Here is a 21246-nt window from a genome sequence, read left to right as displayed (position 1 = left end):
TGTTAAGACTCTTCCGCTCGTCTCTCTCTCTATTTGCACACCAAACACTTGATTTCCTTATTATCTGATGTATCCGGCGAGTTCAAATGAAGAACGCCACATAAAAAGGGCGGCGGTTCGTCTACAACTTCGTCATTTTGGGAACTTATTTAAGGGGGGGAATTTTTTGTTGTAATCATTGCCAGAATCAAAATTAAACTAAAAACTGAACTATTTTGCGAATTCATTCGATTGATTGATTGATTGGTCGGTGGTTTTCGTTTGGACTCAATCATTTGATGGGGTTTTGTGTGCTTTGCGTATCGATCCATGGGAGGCTGTCAGGCGGAGATTGTTGCTGTTGCTGTTGCTATTACTGTTACTGCTGTTGTTGTTGGTTTTGTTGCTGTTTTGCTGATTGCTGGTGTTATTGTTGCCGCTGCTGCTGTTGCTGCGACTGCTGCTGCTGCATCCACGATAGCTGAGATGCAACGATCCACCGCCAGTAGCTGTCCGTGTGGTCGTTGTCGTTGTTGTCGTCGTCAACATTGTCGCCGGCCTTCCACGTCGTGTCTATTGCTACCGCCGATTAATCAGCCCATTGGGTGGTGCCTGCTGGCTGGCGGTGTGCATCAGCTCCAGCTCCACCAGCAGCGGAAAATGATCGGAAGGTATATGCGGATGCGGACAGCCGACCACCTTGTTCTCACGCAACCAATCGTTGGACACAGGGCCCAGCAGACCCAACGGCACCATGCCCGTCTTCGTATAGAATATGTAGTCGATGATGCCCTTAAAATCGAAGGTGTAATTGGTGTGTGGCATAATGTCTTCGCTGTAGGCGGACGCCAGCTTAAAGGAATGCGTAAACTCGTTTGTATCGTTCGACAGCAATCTCTGCAAGCACATCTTGTAGCCCATATCCTTAAAGTCCAAATGATCCATGGCAACGCGTCCCTTGCCCAGAAATTCCACGACACCCGAGTCGGGCAACGAATTGAAATCACCGCAGAGCAACAGTTGGACACTGTTCGAATCATTCTTGTGGCCGGGACGAAAACTGTGACTGGCCTCGTCAATGATTGTCTTCAGTTCGTTGCTCAGCATCATTGTTTGAATGAGCTTGACATCACAGAACTCGGGATCCCAATGTATGTGGGCGGTGCACACGAGCAGCGGCTGTGAGATCTGTGTCACCTCCGACATTGGCTCCCAGGCGGTTTCCTTCACCTTCAGCAGAGCGGCCAACCCAATGTTATCCTTGGGCATCACACGATTCAGCATGTTGTCCGAGCCCTCTGCATTTGCCATAGCCAGCTGATTGAACTCAATGAGATGCTCCTTAATCAGCGTGAATCTGAAAAGAACATAATTGCTCTGTTAAGTAATGTTCCAAGTAAAAGTCTAAGTTTCCACTCACTTTGATGTCCTAAAGAATATTGCACAGCCATCGACGTACTTGCGCTCCACCTCGGACATTGTCTTGGCACGTGATTTGGGCGAAAAGATGCCCTCGTAACCGTCATTCTTCAGTTCGGGCAGGAAAAAGTGATAGAACTGTTCCGTTTCAATCTCCTGCAAGCTGATAATGTCTGCCGCATAATGACGTATCTCGTCGATAATGGACTTCTTGCGATACTCCCAATTCAGTGCCCACGATGGACAATAGCCGTACATTTGTCGCGTCGCATACTTATCGCAGAGCACATTGTAGCACATGACCGTGAAAATGCCTGAAAATAAGTGAAATAATACAATTGAATTCATATATATAATTATATAATAATCTTAGATATATATAAAAAATAATAACTAATTATACGGTAACAAATATGTATATCTCTTGAGAGAGCTACAACTTGATCATCTTTGAGACACTTCGTTAAGAATGTATTCAAATATTTCAAAAACCAACATGCCAAAATAAAACTAATTTAAAAAAAAGAATTTCTTCTGTAAATTAACGTCATTGTGGTAAAAGACGCTCACAATAAAGTAATTCTACTTAATGTTAATTTAATCTGAATACACTATCGTGGTGTAAACAAAATTCGCAGTTGTGGTCAAAGACTTACAATAAAGTAATTCTACTTGAACATGTTTTAAGTTGAATACACTATCGCAGTGTAAACGAATTCGCAGTTGAATACACTATTTTAGTATGAATCAAATTGAAGCAAAGATTTACAAGCAAAATTGATTTTCTTTTTTGACGGAAGAGGGCGTGACACAAAAATGAACTCCTGCTATTTATGCACACTTTAATGACTATTATTGCAAAATCTATCGGCGAAGAGTCTCTTGAGACAGACTGAGACTGTTCATATTCTAAACTGGAATTGAATGGTAACAGCTATTAGCTGTTAGTAATTGTTTCCTATGTTAATCTAGGTGTCATATTATAGTTTGTTCTACTTACAGGCTGGTCGCGTTTTGTTAGGCTTGGCCAGTGGCAACCATGGCCTCTGCGGCGGTGGATTGACGGTGACTGCAAAAGGTGAGAAAAAGAGAGCAACAATTAGTAAGGGTATTTGCAATGAAAGGGAGCTTATAAAATTAACACCCGCCAGTCACACACACACAGACAAACACCCCAGTGGCATACTGTAGTCGCTGTAGTTGTTGTTGCTGTTGTGATTGTGTTCGCAAACGGTGAAAGTGACATGCAAAAGCAATCAAATAGCTTCCGCCTTTGCAAGAGGCAGCAGCAGATGACGTCGCCATCGTCGTCGTTGTGCTGTTTAGTTTATTTATTTTTGCTGCTTGGGAGCAAAAGCTTATCTCCCTCTCTCTCTCTCTCTCTCTACCTGGGTTTCTCCAGCTGCCGACAAGATGCGTCTGCGTCTTTGCGCTGCAGCGCGGATGCGTATGAGAATAGGGATGAGGATGGGGATGCGGGTGCGGGTGGGCGACGACAACGCGTGCCACCCGTTCACTGGCAAAACTGTGATTAGCCGTTGTTGTAGTTCACTCTCTCACATATTCCACGAGGATGTCGTCGTCTTGATGTTGTTGTCTTGACGTTGTTGCTGTTGTTGTTGCTCAGCAGCTGATCGCGCGCACTCTTTGTGCTCAGGTTCGCTCTCATGAAATGTGTACACAATTGTTTTTTGTTTTTAATGTGTGTTTGCTGTGCCCCCTTTGTATGTGTGTTAGTTAATGTGTAAGTGTAAGTGTGTCTTGTGTGTGTTTTGTTTGGTTGTTTGGGAAGACACTACGATTGTTTTTCGTTTTTCGTGTCTCGCTTTTCTGTTAATTTTGTGCAAACGTCGGACGAACAACTATGAAAAACTTTCACTATTTTTTTTTTTTGTTGTTGTTTTGTTTTTAATAAATTTTGTGATTTTTCATAATTTTGTTGGTATTGTTGTTGTTGTTGTTGCTGCTTGCTGCTGCTTGGTGCTTCTGCTGATGGGCGACTGTGATTTGTTTTAGCTCAGCTCCGATTGTTATTGTTGTTATTGTTGTGCCTTTAATGAGCACATTAACTACGTTTTCATTGCATTTTAATTGTACAACTTATTTGCTGTTGCTGTTTCTCTATATTTTACTACAAACACAAATTATTTAATAAATAACGAAACAAAACGAAAAATGTGAACTACGTTTTTTGCGTTTGTGTTCGTGTTTGTGTTTGTGTTGCTTGTATTTTTGATGTACAAAGAAAAATGTTATTACAGCAAAAATAATTGGGAATATTTAAATGACTTAGGCAACAAACTCAATGCCAACTAACGTTCGACGACGAGAAAGAGAAACACAAAATTACTTTTACTGACGCCACACACTTTGCGCCCACACACTTATGTATGAATAATTATTACCAACTTTTTTTTGGTTAAAAATGGAAGAAAATAAAAAAATTAGCCAAGTCAACGATGGGTGCAAAGTGATAGACCACACAGTAAAAAAAAACAGAAGAAGACTCTTGTGACAGGGAGAAAACAAGCTGAGCTTTTTACATAAGCACGCGCGTTGTTAATTAAAGTTCACTTAAGAGCTACTTTTGTTACCATTTCCTTTAGCTGTGCGGAAATTGAACAATCTTTCAACTCTAATTTCCAATTGCAGCTTGCCACCTTTTCCTTTTTCATTTTTTGAAAGTGAAACGTTTAGGAAAGCACATTTTCTATATGATATAACGCAATATATAATTGTAGCAAATCTTTATAAATTTAAAACTCTTCAAGTTGCATGTAGTGACATTTGATAGATATGAGATCTCATGTTGCCACAGCCCTTTCTACAAAACATTTTTCATGGTCGTTGCCTGTGTGCTGCATATCGAAACAAAAGAAAATAAAAAGAGAGGCAACGACAACAACAACAAAAAAAAGCGAAAAAGCGAAAAAAAAACAAAAGTTCGAAAGGCAAAAACCCAAGTGAGCGTATCGAAAAAGAAAGTGAAATTCAAATTGAAATTTGGTGCGATTAACAACACCAAGTCACTGAGAGCCGAGCCTGCTGTTGTTGCTGCTGCTCGCTGATCGCCCCCTGTGTAGGCCCCAAAAAAGGGGTCTCAAAAAATAAGAAGAAAAAAGCATTACTGTTGCTGTTGCTGTTGGCTTAGACAACATTTCGTATGCACAACATGCGATGACGATGGCGATGACGAAGACGAAGACAACGATGGCGATGGCGACGTTGGTTTGGTGGCCAATGAGGCAAAGTGTCTTGCGCTCTGAATAGAAAACAAAAGTCAACTTGCCACTTGCCACACTTTGAGCTGCAATTAGATAACCCGTTTCATTTGCACCACTTTTTTACTACAACTACAACTACAACTGCAATTGCAATTGCACCGCAAATGACTGCCAATGTTCAATGGCGTTGGCCGCGCCAGTTGATTGCTGATCATCGTCTTGGTTGTTGTTGTTGTTGCTGCTGCACTCGCGACAGCAACCACTTCGTTGTCGCTGCCGTTGCCGCTGAGCTGACGATGCCACAACTAAAACGAATCTTGCATTGAAATCATAATAATGAAACTGAATTTAAGGTGCACTCCACACACCATCCACTCCACAACACCACACTCCACTTTACACACACACACACAGCACACACACACACTCGTATTGCGAACGCAAACCAGTTCAGCAGCATTTTTCATGCACAAATATACAAGAGCAACTGCATCGTGGACGACTGCATTGTCGAGTGTTAAGTGGCCAACAGTGCTCCAACTACAATTACAACTACAACTACAGCAACAACCACAACTAAAGCACACGAGGGTCGTTCATCAAATCAATTACAAGCCTCCTCTCTCCACACGCACAAATCAATTTGGAAAATCTGGAGCTTATCATTCAGCGCAACAGCGGCAATATTTTTAATAGCGACCAATAAAAAAGCTCGATTGCCTTTTCAGTAATAGTAAAAGTGCTTAAAGTTTTAATGTCTCGAGGTTATATGCTATTTTATTTAATCACCATATTCAATTTGATTCGATTTGATTTTTATACCAAAACAAAGTCAAGTTTCGCAATAACTAGTAAAAGAAAACTTAAGAGAGTTTAAAGTTTTGCAAGGTTAAGCTAAAAAGAAATGAGAACACATAAGCTCATTTTAATTGATTATTGTAAGTGCTTTCCCAACTTTTTTTAATTTAAGAAATAAAAGTTTCGCAAAGTTAATTTTAACTTTTATTCTACTACAAAGAAATGAGAATACATTAGCTTTTTTTAATTAACTTTTTTAAGTGCTTTCCCAACTTCAATTTTGCATTTCATCTCTTTCCAAAAATCTGACTAACTTATTTTATTTAAGATGTCAAAACGATCGGAAAAGGCGTTAAATTTATCTGACATTTATATTCATAAAATTAGCTAACGATTAAATTTTCCTTATGACGAATTTGAGTAAGAATTGTGTATATGTACGTGACAATTAAATATTCGCCATATTAATGCACGGAAATACGAATTAAGTATACAATTAATACAATTAAGTATACGCCACGTGAGAATTTGTGTTCTTTGGTTCATTCACCTGAATTTCGAGTAAGTCAAAACTGTGATTGCAAAATTGATAACTAAAATAAAAGAAACTTAAAGCAGGTCTAATAAAATTCAGTAAAATCTAGTATTTAAAAATACATTTTTGAAGCCTATCAATACAATGTTAAAAAATATATAATTGTAGATTTTCTTTTTTAAAATGATTTAAACTAAAGTAAAAGAAACTTCTAATAAAATTCTGTGAAATCTAGTACTTAAAAATACATTTTTAAAGCCTATCAATATAATGTTCAAAAAACATAATTGTAAATTGTCTTTTTTGAAAATGATTTATCTTTACATGGAATTTTATAAGGCGTATTATAGATTTTGTTTTTAATTGTTAATTTTTAAACTGAATTTTGAAGTCTTACATCGAATTACATGGAATTTTATTATTTATCTTTAAACTATAATTTTTAAGCCTGACATCAAATTACATGGAATTTTATTAGCCGTGCTTTAAAATCAATTTTTTTATAAAGAGCATTTAAGACTCAAACAAAAGTGCGTTTATTTTCCAATTTCTATTAACTGAAATTATAAAAGCGATCTCTTTATGTCAGCTAAACGTTAATTGTTATAAAGCAAATTGTGATCATTAACAAATTGCTTAGTTAATTGGGGATTTACTCAATAAACACACCTCGTGGAGCAATTGGCTGCTGACTTACTGACTTGGCCGACTCTCTCGAAGATCGACGATCGACGGTTGGACGATCAACGATTGACGATCGTGAGCGCCATATTCAAAGTTGAAGACCAAGCTGGAGTCGAAGACAGAGGCACAGATTTGTGCTGCGTCACATGGAAAATCAATTGAAATGTGCACAGTGCACAGCATGATTATGCAGACAACACGAACTCAGTGTGTGTGTGTGTGTGTGGAGAGTTGCTGCTCGGTTGCAAGTTGTTGCTGAGGATGCTGTGTGGCAGTATGTGTGTCTGTGTGTTGCAACTCAGCCGGCGACGAGACGCGACGCATTGGCGTGGGCTTTCTTTCGACAGCATCGCGTCAGCTCTTTGTAGGAGTCTCTCGTCGTTCGACGTTGTCGCCGTTGCTGTTGCTGCTGCTGATGATGTTGCGGTGGCTGCATCTGCGTCTGGGAGCTCACGCGATGCTGCCACGCGGTTTGGTTACGTTTATTATTATTTTTTTTTTTCCTTTTGCTGTTGCTGATCCACTTTCAGCTCTTTTGCGCGTACTTTCTCCCCCATTTGGAAAGCAAGCTGCGACTGTGACTCCAACTCTGGTGCCTGACATTGGCAGCAAGCACAAGAGAAGCTGACTGCCTGACTGCCTGCCTGTTGAGGCTGCCTTTCGCGTTGCACCTTAAAGGCGAGGGCAACCCTTAAACTTGACTAAGCAACTCTTGACTCTTGGGCGAGTTCAAGTTGCGTAGTCGCTGCAGCAACTCATCAACTCATCAAGTTGCCCTCGTATGCAGCTCAGGTGCGAGCACTTAGCCTAGCTCCCGGGCCCAGTCCAACTTTCTAATCATTTGCACTTCCTTTTACGCAACAACAACCTTGATAAGCCCAAAGCAAAGCGGCGCATACAAAACTCAAAACTCAAAAAAAAAAGAGCACAAAATACAAAATGAAAATGAAAACGAAAACCGGGCTATGCGCCACTTCCGCACCACCAAAAAAAAAAAAAAAAAAAAAAAACTCAGACACAGTAATAATAATAATAATGTATACAACAATAATATGAGTTAAACATTTCCGATTTTTGTTGCATATTCATAAGAAATGTGGGCCAATTATGCGAAACGGAAACGAGTCAAACCAAAGAAAAAAAAAAAAAAAAAAGCCGAGCAATGACTGCGCAAAAATACAAATACAAAACTGTAGACTCGCATTTCGTAACCGAAAAGAAATAATAATAAGAGTAATAAAAAAATAAAAACAGTTAAGAGAGCGACTCTGATCACGCCTCTGTTCCCAATTAATGACTCAGTTAACAGCTGTTTTATTACTTATTATTATTATTGCTGTGTTGTTGTTGTCTTGTTGCTGATATTTTTTGGCACTAATATTGTGTTTTGTTTGTTCGTTGTTGCAGTTATAAATACCGGTTGCGAGAGCCATGTGCTCTAGTAAATCATCTGCTGTACTTCGAATTGATGACAATGCATAAATTGTCATCAAAATTTAATTAGATAAAAGAGCAGAAACTGGCTTAAGCCAATTAAACGATTAGGTAACAGTTAAAGCAACAACAACAAGTACTGCTGCTGTCATCGACTGCAACAAAAGTGTCTGGCAATAAACCTACATAAAGCAACAAAAATTTGTTCATAAAACAACAAAAACAAAACCTAAATAGAAGCCAAAGAAGAAGAAGACAAAACGTTAAAAATTAATTCATGTTGTGCTCATTTCGTGAGCAGCAGCAGCCGCTAAAAAAAAGAAGAAAAAAAAAAAACAGAGTTTGTTGTCCAAGTTATAAATTTTAACACCATCTGCGAAAGGGAACAAAACGAGTCTCGGAAGAGCGTTTAAACGTGGCCCTAAACAGTTGCTTGACTCCACCAGCATTCATAACTCGCAGCTTACGTCAAAAGCAATAAATCCGATTCGTTTCTCCCCTCACCCCCTTTCCACCCCACCCCCCTTTTGAAAAGCTAATGACCATCGCGTTGTTGAGAATCTGCATGAATAGTCACATCTTTTAGAGCTCTTGCCGCTTATTACACGGTGTTTTTTTTATTTTGTTTGTTAGCCTCTCTCCATCATTTCTTTTAGTTGTATTATTATCTATTTGCGCAAAAGTATTTATCTGCTTTGATATATCGAAGCGTTGGGTTTAACCTTAATTAATCTGCACAGATTGCCCAAGATGAATCGTACTTTTTTTTTCTTGCCTAATACAAAAAGATATTGCACATACACATAATTTATTTCAAGATCTTCTACCTGATTTTCATAGTTATTCAGTAGAAGTCCGTCTTCAGCTCTTTTATCTATCTTTTCCACTTCATTTGGTATATGGGTCGAAAGCTTGCAAATTAGTTCACAAATATAACACGTAGCTTACGCTTATAAATAATTTATACAAATTAAAGTAATTTTTATAATGAGTGTAATTAATATAATAATTACTAAAGGCAGCGGGCATTTGTTTAACGTTCTTTAATGGTTGCTAAGAACTTTGAAGATTCAAGAGAATACAGTAACGCAACGTTTCCAATAGGAGTTCCTAACTTATTTATAAGATTTAGTTATAAAGAGATTTAACTGCAACTAGAGCTATTTTCTAAAGTTATAAAGAGATTTAACTGCAATTAAAGATATTTTATAATAAGACTTTTACATAATTATTAATAAAATAATCTTTCTAATAAAAGTTCTTTACTTATTTACTTCTATATAGAGTTTATCTGTAGCTTAAGACATTTTCCATAACTACTAATATTAAGGGGAGTTCTTTTAAAGTCTTGAGAAGACGCTTCGATATAAGATTTGTGAAGAACATCAATTGAATACTTCAGTAAAAGCAACGTTACCGATCAAATTTGTTTACTTATAAAGTTTTCTTTCATCATATTTTGCTATAAAAAAACTATTAATATAGAAGGGGTTCCTTTAAAGTACTTGTGTGCCTATAAAATTTATTCAATATAGCTGAGTTTCCAATAAAAGTTCTTTGCTTCTCTATAAATCTTATCGCTAGCTAATTCTTTTAATCCCTAAAAACTCTTTAGATGATATTTTCCAATAATTATATAATCAATTACAAATAGAGGGGTTTCTTCAATTTATAAGTTACATTTAAACTAAAAATGTCCATCAATAAACTTCTTTCATGGTCATCTTTTGCCAATATTTTGCATAGCGAACAGTTTTCTCCTCTTCTGCGAAATTTGCGCTTATCGAACACAAGAGTTAGTTGGGTCATAGAGAAGAACGACAACATATTATGTTCATATACGACCCACATACAACCTGACACTGTGCACTGTGATTTAAAATTAAAGCCAAACAACACTACAAAGACAGACACGAGAGACAGACAGACAGACAGACAGACAGACAGACAGACGGACAAACAGAGACACACAAGCTCTTATAACTAAGTGAAGTACCGACTACTTCCAAGTAGCACTTTATGGGTATTGTTACTCAGCGCACGACGACGACGTCGATGGAGAGGAAGAGGAAGAGGAAGAGGGAGGAAGGTGAAGTCTAAGACGAGCTGCAACAGAAATTGTCTGTGAAAATGTGCGAGCAAAGCGAGGTACAAGAGTAAACGAAGAATAGCTAAAAGACAACAACAACAACAACAACAGCAGCAGACGACATTAAAAGTGGAAAATAAATGTAATAATGACATTTGTGGCCGTTAGATTCTTAACTGTTTGACATTTTGCGTAACCTTTTTCGTAGACATTTGGCCTTTTTCTCTTCTTTTTATATTTGGTTTGCCAAGACTCTTTGCGGTTCGTTTAGCCTTTTTTTGTGTTTTTTTTTATGGAATTAAAACTGGGACTGGGACTCCGAGTCTGGAGAACTGGAACTCTGGGGGTCGATTGCTTGCATCTGTGGCCTACTGAACGCAAAACCCGGCAAAACAAATAAAAAACTTTCAATTTCGATTTCAGTGGAAAATGTTTGTGTCAATCAAATGAAGCAACAAATTGAAAATGCAATTGAATTGCGAAAAATTGCAAATTAAAGCTGGGAAAAAACAATGGCAAAGAAGATGAAAAAACAAAAAAATATGTAAGCAGCAAAAAAAACAGAGAAAATCCAAAGCAAAAACATTGAATATTCATTTCATTATTTTGCATTTGTTGACTAACAATTAGTGTGTGTAAAATTCCAAGAAAGAAAGCTGTTGGGGGAGTAATAAAATGTATGTAAATTTATTTCGAATATTTTAAAATTTCGTTAACTAAATTTAAATGTAAAAAAAATTAATAGAGAGAGAAATAATCAATAAATTCCTATATATTTTGAGCAATGGCTAGCTAAGAATTACTGAACTAATAGAGAAGAATATTATGAAAAAAGTTATGAACTAAATTTAATTTAAAAAGATTAAAATCTTTAAAGAGACAATGACAGCATAAAAACAAAGTTCGATAGTTTGTAGGCAATATCTAACAATTTTGGAAGATATGAAGAAAAATCTCTAAAAAAAAATCATGAACTAACTTTAAAGTTTAATCTTTAAAAAGACTTATAATGGAAATAATCAACAAGATTTTCTATATTAAGATTATTTAATAAAGTCTTGAATTAACTTTAAAGATTAAATATACTATTTTGGTAATAATGAAAAACTTTAGATTAATTCAGACACCATTGTTTCAAATAGCATAACTATGAATTATTGAAGTAAATAATATAATAATAATAAAAACGAACAAAATTGAAAGTTTCAAGTTTAAGGAAATCACAATAGAATATAATTGGATATGCTTTTTCGTCTTCCGTTTATGAAACATTTAGATGATCAAGTTATTACAATAAAGCATTGAAAACTGAGTTGATAAAATGGGGGATTTTTTACTGAAAATGAGTTTCATTGAGAGCACTTAAGATGAAAAGCAACACTTAAAGACTCAAGTCAAAGCTTCAAAAGTTCAATTCACAGTAACTGCGCGAGGTATCGTAATAAAGTATCTCAAGTTGCATAATTTGTGAAACGAAAAGCTTGTCAGAAGATAGGAAACGATCCAGCAGAACTCTATCTAATCGTAAACCTCGATAGCAACATTTCCGAAAGGGCAACAGCAATAACAATTAAATTTGCCAGAGTTAAGAATGAAGCAAGTGTGGCCAACGATGAAATGTGCCGTGTTGAAGACAAGAACCCGAAGATGTGGACAAGACGACGACGCACTTATTGACGCAGCCAAACACATTAGCCACTGGCCATTGCTGCTGTGGTTGCTGCTGCCACAGTTGCTGCTGTCTTCGTTTGTAGCCGGCGTGATGGCGCAAACAGTGTTGCAAATGACCCAATTATCCACTGACCCACTCAACGCGCGCGTCCCAAACGGTTGAACGATTGCCGGACTGCAAACAGCCGGCTGCCGATGACGACGACGACGACGACCAGGTTGTGAAAGAGGCAACAACAACAAAAAAAAGAACAACAACAACAAATGCCATGTCGCTTGTGTTGAAAGAAGCAACTTAGAATATAAGCGGGCTCTTTAAAGCGCCGGTCAGCGAGCTGGTCAGAAGTCAACGGGGAGTGCAAAATGAATAGAAGACGGAATAAGATGAGAGACGCAACGCGACGTTGAAGTTGAGGTTGAGAGACCCTAAAATAGAGACATTAATTAGCCAAATGACCAGCAATTTGTGGCCCACAAAAAGAAATTAATTTGCCAGTTACGGTTATTACAGCGGTTTGGCAGAGAGACTGCGAATTTTTTTTCCTTCTTTCTTCTTTTTTCAATAGCTTGAGATGAGCAGCCAGCAAAAGAGATGCGCATTCAATTAAAGAAGCAGAAGCGACACCAGGTGAAAGGTAGCGGCGGCTTGGCTCAGCTACAAACAGCAAACCGCAATAACAATTGGTTAGCTGGTTCAAAGTTTGCGCAGCAATTCAAACTCGGGTGGCTGAAAAAAAAAAGTTGAGTCGAGTCGCGGGCTAATGTTTGGAAAGTTCACTCTCAAGTGCAGCTTGGCTCGGTCCCAAAGATCGCCTCGGAGAGTAGAGTAGAGTAGAGTATGTTTATTTGTCTATTTGTTTGTTTATTTTCAAACTGTCGAGACAACAAACTCGAACGTGCTCCATTAGAAATCTTTTCGACTTTGTCGAGGGAAACAAACCTTCTTTTCGGGGCTATCAAAATAGTAATCAGTTTTTCTTCTACTCGTTTTTTTGCTTTCTTGTTTACAATCGTTTTTATTATTTCTGATTTTTTTTTGCTTTTGTTTGTATTTATAGTACACACACACATACGCACACATACATTTGTATATATATAAATTGTATATTGAGCTCTCTCGGGTTCATGCTTAAACAAAATAAATAATAATTGCCGGCGTATTGTGTGAGCACAATAACAATGAATAAATCTTAAGAAAAAGTGCTTAAACATTAAAATTGGAATGGAGTGTAAGAAGAACGCCATCAATTTGTTATTTGTGCAAAAACGCTGCTTAACTAGACAATAACATATAAATACAAATACACAATTACAATTACAATTACAATTTACGAGCTAGTGAAAATCTTAATTAAATAAATTAGTTGTTAGACTCGCAATAATTTCTAATGTGGGGAATGGTAACAAAAGCCGCCGCCGGCTCCGTACCGGGCTATGCCCGGAACTCTCGACGTGATCGTGGAAAACTGTGACATTTTCCAACATGCCAGCCACAACAACAACGACAACAGCAGCAGCAACAGCAAACACCATAGAAAACTCTCGAGTCGAGTGCAATGCAATTTTCAGTGGCCGACTCGTGAGTTTCTTTTAATTAAAAAAGGCGAAAACTTTTACTCGGCGCCAACTACTAAATAAGCAGGTAACTAGGGCTGCTGCTGTTGCTGCTATTGTTGTCTTAGATTTTATGCTCAGTGATCAGCTTGGCATAATTAGAGGAAGTTGGCATACAAATTAGAAACGCACCTTCAACCATTGATAAGCGGCGACCTTAACCTTCAGCTAACTGAGTCAAAAGAAAAAACTGCGTTGAATTGAAAATGGAAAATGAACAGAATGAACGAATTATAAATTTAAAAGTCAGCTGAATATAATTATGAAATGCACTCAGAATGAATCAAAATAGAAATAGTGAATGTTTCGTAAACGCCACCAAAAAGTATTTCAATGAATAATTCAGTAAACTGAAATTATTAAGTGCTTGACAAATTAAGTAAAATTATGTAAACACAGCTGAATAAATTCAAAAGTCAAGCACTCGAAGCTGTACGAAAATGTATGATCTCATGACTGAATGAATTAATATAGATATACACTAATGATTATGATCTGAATAATTCATTCAATGCGTGTGCAGCTGGCGCCCGAGATCGTTGCGTATATAGTTAGGTATAAATCATAAAATTAATATTAATCATAATAGTTGCGATGTACAATATATAAATAATCACTTAGTTTGCTAGATAAGTTCACGTTGTAGCGCTTTATAAAAACTAATCGTCACCTATTACCAACCGAGCAGAAAAAAACATATACTATAAACCCAAATGAGAAAAAAACGTTAATAATAATAACAATAAATCAAATGTTAATTAGGAACGTAGCTTAATGCTAAGAATATATCGCAATATAAACAAATGTTTAGCTCAGACAGACAAATAATTGAGGTCAAAAAGTAAAACATACAAAATTTGTTGATGCGCTGAAAGAAAGTGAATCAAATTTGCCGCCCAAATAAACAATTTGAGTGCAAGTGAGATTAACTTTGTTTTCAATCTGTTTTTTCGTTGAAATTATTTGTGTGTCGATAAGTAGTACTAGTATAAAGTTAATCTAAGCTCGCTGTTTATGCACAAATAACAAAACATTGTTCGCAAGCATTAATATAGAAGTCTCTCAAATGTATCTACAGCGGCGTGAATGTATCTGTATCTGCATCTGTGTATCTGTGTACACGATTTCTATTACTTTTGCTTAAAAATCTGCATAAGAGTTTTCGTCTTGGCCATCGTCGTCGTCAACGTTGTGATTGTTGTTGCTGTTGGCTCTTTGTGGTTGTCGGTTGTCTGCGCAAAAACAAAGAGACTCTTCGCCGCAGTGAAAGTGAAAGTTGTTGCTTGTGGATATAACCACAGCACACACACACACACACATACATATACACACATAAATATACTTCATGTATATATATAGACATATGCAAGGTTTTTTTTTTCTGTTGCTTTTTTTTTGCCAGCCAAATCGCCAATCGCTGGTTGAGGCTTTAATTTCAATGTCTTTTGTTTTGTTTCGTTTTTATTGCCCCGGCTTGCTGGGGCTGGCTCCATTCAATTTCTCCTTTGCCAGCTGATTCGCTTTATTAGTGGGTTAACGGTTATTTCTCTTCTTCTCTTCGGTTATGCAACGCACACGACGACGACGACGACGCATACATGAAGCACGCCCACGCACAGTCCCTAAGCCAACCCACATACAAAAACTTGACTTGGCTTTCGGCAATTAGCTCAAATTTCCACAGCGCGTTTGACGTCGTAAAACTTTTCCTGCCTCCATCTCCATCTTCATCGCTTTGGATTTGGATTTCGTCTATGTGATTAGCTTATCGTTGTTATTGCTGTCGCTCGTTGTCGCAGTTGTCGCCGTTGAGCGCTGTTGTTCTTGCTTTTATTTGCTCGTCACGAGATGGTGGAAAATGCTGGCTTCAATTTTCCAACCGTGCCCAGTATTAAAGTTGTGGGTGTGGTTGCACCGCTATCGCTGTTGCTGCTTTTGCCAGCTGTCACTTGGTTGCCGCTGTGGTGGTTGCTGTTGCTGCTACGCCACACCAAGTCAAAGCAATTGTTATAAAATTGTTGCTTGCTGCTGCCGCTGTTGCTGTTGCTGCTGATGCAGTTGTTGTTGTTGTTGTTGCAGTCAACTAGAAAATTCATTGCTGTGGGCGTCACAAAATTCGTATCCGTCAGATGCAAATGCTCAAAGTTGAAGACAAGCGCCTCAGAGTTATAGCTGCCAGCGCTGTCTAAGCCACTGTCGCTGGCCGATGCCGAGCAGCTGTCACTATCCCCGCTCCCGCTCCCGCTCCCGCTTCCACTTGCAATGCTCCCTCTGCCACTTCCACTTCCACTCCCTATGCTGCTGTCGCCTAATCCCGCGTTTGTGGGCTCGTTGACGGCACATGTTTCGATGAGCTTGCGTGAAATCTCGTTGATGCTTTCGTTCAGCAGCGTCTCGGCATTCGCATCCATTGCATTGCCTCCTCTTCCTGCTCCTCCTCCGCCACCCGATGTTGCTGTTGCAACGTGATTAAAGCAGCTAGCAAACAGATCGTTGGCAATATTCATGCCGCTCAGGATGTCGCCATAGCCCGAATCATTCGAATCACTCAGATACAAAGCTGTCGCTGTCGCAGCCGTATTCGTTGTCGTTGTCGTTGTGGCAACGTGGGCGTGACTGCGTTGAGATCCAATCACGCCCACAATTTCGGCTCGACTGCTGTCGCCGGTGATGGGCGCAAAATGTTCCGTAGTCGTTGTCTCGTCAAAGCTATTTGCCACATGCTGCTTATGCTGATGCTGATGCTGCAGTTGTTGTTGCTGTTGCTGCGAGCAAATCGAGCTCGCACACGAGTTATCCGATGACGACGACGTCGACGATGATGTGGAGCAACTGCCTCGACTGCTGCTGTTGCTGCTCTGGCCCTGTGACGAGGCATCCGAGTGTGAGCGACGCAATGGATAATCCCACAGCGAACGCAATGGATCACAGTCACGGCAGAAGCAAACTCCATGACTGTGATCGTGTTGTTGCAAGTTGTTGTTGCCGCAATTGGACAACAGTTGCGTTTGTTGTGCTGCATAGACCGCAGCTGGCAACGTTGCTGCCGCTTGTGGCGTCAACTTCGGCTGCATTTCCGCGTCCAGTTTGAGCAACACTCCATTGGCCGGCTTGCGATCCTTCTTGCGACGCTTGCGGGGCTTTATAATGCGGGGCAGGCAGCTCTCCGTCATTGTCGCTGGTGTTGCATCCTGGCCAGCATTGTTGCTGCTGCTGTTGTTGTTATTATTATTGTTGTGGTTGCTGCTGTGAGTATTGCTCAGCGCGGATTGTTGCTGCTGCTGCTTCTCCTGGGTACTGAGCACGGCTGGTGCCGAGTTCTGATAGCGCAGCACACGCGATTTGTCCGTCAGTTGAAAGTTGTTGAGCCGCATGGGATGATAACTATTCGCATGCGCTGGCCAAGGCTGTTGCAAGTGCTGCTGGTGATGTTGCTGCTGTTGTGGCAACTGTTGCTGCTGATGCAGTTGGTGATGATGATGATGGAGATGCTGTTGCTGTTGTTGCTGCTGCTGCTGTTTGCTGTTCTGCAACAAGGGCTGACCCTGCGCATGCGCTGCCAATTGGGACATCGCGTGTGTTGCCGTCGCTGGCCAAACTTTGCTGCTGGATTTGCGCAACATACGCTGACGCTGCGCCGGCGTCAAATGGTTGCAGGCATTCGAGATGAGCGGTATGCCGGCGCACTCATTGATGCGCTGCTGATTCACCACCAGCTGAGGAGGTGTCGGTGCAGCTGCCGCATTGGGTGGCATGATGCCATGCAGACTGTAGGCTGTTGGCGCTGCTGTATTCCAGGTGGCTGTCGTCGGCGGTAGTGGTGGGGCATGCAACGCATATCGGGCAAACTGATGGTGGCAAGCATTGTTGTTGTTGTTGTTGATATTGTTGATGTTGGTGGCGGTGTCGGGCGCACGATAAACGGTCACATGCGATCTCATAATCCTGCAGCTGCGAATCGAATCTCACGTGGTGGCAGCAACAGCAATGTCTTTTCTCCTGTCGCATCACTTGGCCGCGTTTGTGTTGCAATTTGCAATTTGCAATTTCAACACTTAATGCATGTGCTGCTGCTGCTGCATGTGGGGCAATTTCAAAACATTTCCACTTGCCAGACACACACACACACACACACACACACACACAGAGAGAGACTACGAAAACTACGCTTTGAAATGAAAAGCGTCCACAAAAGAAACTGGCACAAACAGTGTTGCCCCGTTGCTGTTGCCGAAAATTACGAAACACTTTGCGCAGTCGCAGCTCACAACTCGCAGTTCGCAGTGCACACGGTTACGATACGTCAGTTTTACGATACGCTACGATACGCTTACGATATGAGCGACTGAAGACGACGCGACGCGAAGGCAATGAGTAAAACTTGTTTCGGGCGCTTGCGTTGTATGTCGTTAGGCAGGCCAGACAGAGCAGCGAGATAAAAGCGTCCGCTCGCGAGACAAGCTTGTGGCAGACTGATGGCAGCAAATTCAATTTCATTCGCGCACAAGCTTTGCCGGTTAACAGTAAACGCAGCAGTTGTTCGATGCCCCCGCTATGTCTGCGATCGCACTCTCTCTCTCTCTCTTTCTGTCTTTGCCTGTCTTGTCCGCTCTCTCAGCTGGCTTAGGCTCTCAGCCATTAAGCTCGCTCTCTTTAAAGCTACCAAAGCTGGTTGCTGCTGTCGATTGCTGCGGGCCAACGTCCAGCAGCTTTGCATGTCGAGGTCGTGCAGTGTTGTTATTGTTATTATGATTGTGTGTGTATATAAATTCATATGCAATTGATGTATGGATGTATATGTAGTTTTGGCGCTTGCAGCCAATTAAATTATAATTGATGCTTCTCTTGCATTACTGAGTTTTCAAAAAAAAAAAAAAAAATGAAAACCATGAGTTTGAACTTTAATTGCCCACAATCGGGTGTCGATAAAACTGGTTAAGCGTTTTGGCATCCTGCGACCAAGCAATAATACTGCTTGTCGTAAACGACATTTACAACAACAAAAACAACAACGAGAAAAAGAGAACTTTCTCTTTTCATGCGCCTGTTTTGTTTTGAGCTTTCCTTTTTTGCCCACACAAACAGGAGCTTTCTCACACACACACACTCAAATTCCCGCACGCATAAAACAAAATAAGAGTGACCATTCGTTTGTTTGGTACTCACACGACAAGTTGTCCAGCATGTGGTTGAGCAGTTTAGTCGTCCCGTTTGGCTCATTGTAGATGTTCATAAACTCCTTTTGCAGTGGATTTCCCATCAGACCAAGTATGACCAAATGAAAGAGCTTGCCAATTTCATAAGGCAGCACGCGCAGAAAGTTATTGTTCAGCAACAGTTCCCTATAATAAAAGCGAGAGAGACAAACAGATGATGATCAATTGTTAATTATGATGTGCCGCCATCTAGCGGTCATGCTACTCACCTTAGCTGTATAAGCTCGCCAATTTCAGCCGGCAGACTGCGCAACTTATTGCTGGACAAATCCAGTGTACGCAAGCTAACCAACATTCCCACATCGGCTGGCAGACGCAACAGCTGGTTGTCATTCAAATACAGTGCTGTCAGATGCTCGAACTCCCACAACGAAGGGCTAATGTTCCTAACACATCCTGAAAAAGTTCACATGTTGGTTAACGCTCAAATTTCATATTATAAAGTCCGCTTACCCGTTATCTCGAGACCGCTCCAGTTCGTCTTCTTACCGGCGGCGATATCCTCAGCAGATAGAAATATCTGCTGCCTTCTGTTCGTGCTGTCATATTTGTCTTTGTTACGAGACATTTTATAGTAATTGCCTATGTAAATAAAATCTTATTAGTTTATCTATAATTAACGAAACGTTGCTTGAATGGGGGAAAAAGTGGGATGATAGCTGTTGTTTTTGTTTTTTTTTAGCAAAGTTAGGGCTCATGTTAGGAGACAAAACCTGGCTTAGGCAAACTGCAACGGCAACAACGACAATAATATATATACATTTTTTATGTATATATTTAATTTGATATGTTATTTTTTATGGTGGATGGGAGGGGGAATTTGGGGGAAGTTGTTTGAAACAAATCATAACCTTTCATAATAACCGCCTGATGATTTAAGCGTCTCTGCAAAATATTAACAAAGTGATTGAATTATTATTGGTATTAGTAAACGACAAAAAATTAAGAAATAAATAATAACAAAGACGACAAACATTCGCATAAATCATACACAAAAATTTCAACTATGCAAATCATAAATTTGGTTGCCAAGAATTTCGAAAGCGCGCGCAAAATGCTTATATTGAATATGTATGTGTATGTGACAGTGTAAGTATGCACACACTAGAGCAAATATGCGTGTGTGGGTGTCTCACTTATGAGGGTATGTAGGATTTCAATTAAAATGACGTTAGCAAACACTTGTGGAAAGGGGTCGGCGAATATATGTAAATTGTTTTATATGTATGTAATAAATGCAAAATTGTAGCAAAGCTAAAGCGGCTTAGCATCGAGTTTTCATTTTACCCGTATTTTTTTTGTTTACTGTTACTACTGTTTCTGTTATATGTAAAGATGAGGAGCAGCTGCTGCAAGAAGTGATATATATTTATTGGTCACGGCACGAACGATTTACCTACGAGTTTATTGATTGCACGATTTCAATTTTATATGTATTTTGATTCTGGAAAAGTTCTCTTGTTGATGGACTTTCCTTGACACCCTATTTACACGCTCACGCCTTCTTCGTTTAATTTACCAAAACAATTTAGAATTCTAAACTTATTGTGTTGACTCGTTTTTTTTTTTAGATGTTTTTTATACAATAGTTAAGATTGTGGTTGTTTTTGTTTTTAAAGTCGAAACTAATTACTTATTGCGCGAATTAACTAGAAATTTTGGTTGTGTACCGCACAAAAGCGACGAAAATAAAATACTTATTCTCTTGTTGTTTCTCGTTTGGGTCGCTTTTTCTTTTTTGCGCGTTTTCCTTCCATTTATTGCATTTGATTGCGCGATTCGTTTTCATAGTTGTTCCGTGTTTTTGTATACATGTTGGCGCGGAGTTGCCACTTATTGTCCAGAGAATAGAGCGAGAGAGATTAGAAATTGAAAGAAATTGCATATATAGAATATATATGCTTCACATTTAATAATTTTTTGTTTTTATGAATATTCTATTGATTCAGATTTCAAATACATCAATCCTTGTTTATTAATCTAGTACTACACACACTCATATTGTTATTTACACAAGGTGGTTGTTTTTTAACCTTTTAACCAAAACAAAACAAGCACTTAGAGAAGAAACCAAACACTCAAGCACCCAATACACGCATACATACAGACACTCAAACAATTAGAATTACAGCGAAATATGCAACATGCACATACATACAAACACGAAGAAATTGTGCAACGTATGCTTTAACAGCCACTGTACGATATTATGGAGAGATTTGCGCTTTATTATTCCGTTTAACTCGAGTATTTTGCAATTTATTCGTGGCTCTGCTGCGACAAACTTTTCTTTTTTTGCATATTTTCTTCGCACTTATTCGCGGTGTGACCAACGCCGTGAGTCAAACTAACGCGTCGCAAATGCTGTGCTTGCAAAAACATTGTTCTTTTGCAAAATATGGCAACGCCATATAAAGGGATCAGTTTTGAAAGAATGACCATTGTTCTTATTGTCATGGTTTGTTTGTTTTTTTTTCCTTGCATCAATAACAATATTTATAGCAACAATGCTTTTTGAACAGCCACTTAGAATAATTATTACAAAACAAATATATAATTCAACACTAATCTTATTTCTTAGAA

At 39.2% G+C, this 21246-nt stretch overlaps 2 protein-coding genes across 4 annotated transcripts; both read right to left on the bottom strand.

Moving 5' to 3' along the window:
* Window positions 1-365: 365 nt before the first annotated feature.
* Window positions 366-20976, bottom strand: LOC117576811 (CCR4-NOT transcription complex subunit 6-like). Of its 3 annotated transcripts, none has more exons than XM_034261879.2 (8): window positions 20822-20976; window positions 19515-19548; window positions 19117-19245; window positions 18873-19059; window positions 18614-18789; window positions 2399-2467; window positions 1400-1712; window positions 366-1336 (listed from the first exon to the last, which is right to left on the bottom strand). In XM_034261879.2, the coding sequence occupies exons 2-8, from the start codon at window positions 19519-19521 to the stop codon at window positions 559-561; spliced, it is 1659 nt and encodes a 552-aa protein (XP_034117770.1). In that variant the 5' UTR covers window positions 19522-19548; window positions 20822-20976; the 3' UTR covers window positions 366-558. The 3 variants fall into 3 exon arrangements, with proteins under 3 accessions (XP_034117770.1, XP_034117769.1, XP_034117771.1); XM_034261878.2 differs by lacking the exon at window positions 20822-20976 and adding an exon at window positions 20060-20615; XM_034261880.2 differs by lacking the exons at window positions 18614-18789; window positions 18873-19059; window positions 19117-19245; window positions 19515-19548; window positions 20822-20976 and adding an exon at window positions 2787-3598.
* LOC117576809 (putative mediator of RNA polymerase II transcription subunit 26) lies at window positions 14765-18266 on the bottom strand. Its single transcript, XM_034261876.2, has one exon. The coding sequence runs from the start codon at window positions 17386-17388 to the stop codon at window positions 15289-15291; it is 2100 nt and encodes a 699-aa protein (XP_034117767.2). The 5' UTR covers window positions 17389-18266; the 3' UTR covers window positions 14765-15288.
* Window positions 20977-21246: the final 270 nt, after the last annotated feature.

This window comes from Drosophila albomicans, chromosome 2R (genome assembly GCF_009650485.2).
Source record: "Drosophila albomicans strain 15112-1751.03 chromosome 2R, ASM965048v2, whole genome shotgun sequence".
NCBI classification, from domain to species: domain Eukaryota; kingdom Metazoa; phylum Arthropoda; class Insecta; order Diptera; family Drosophilidae; genus Drosophila; species Drosophila albomicans.
The sequence above is the reverse complement of the archived record's forward strand: the minus strand, read 5'-3'. Positions and strand labels throughout refer to the sequence as shown.

What these genes read in the sequence shown, in the direction of transcription:
- LOC117576809 (XM_034261876.2), bottom strand. Translation starts at nt 17,388, where the DNA reads ATGAGATCGCATGTGACCGTTTATCGTGCGCCCGACACCGCCACCAAC.
- LOC117576811 (XM_034261879.2), bottom strand. An exon ending in GAGCGGTCTCGAGATAACGG is followed by an intron (nt 19,060 to 19,116) that starts GTAAGCGGACTT and finishes GAACTTTTTCAG; the next exon opens with GATGTGTTAGGAACATTAGC. An exon ending in ATATTCTTTAGGACATCAAA is followed by an intron (nt 1,337 to 1,399) that starts GTGAGTGGAAAC and finishes TGTTCTTTTCAG; the next exon opens with ATTCACGCTGATTAAGGAGC.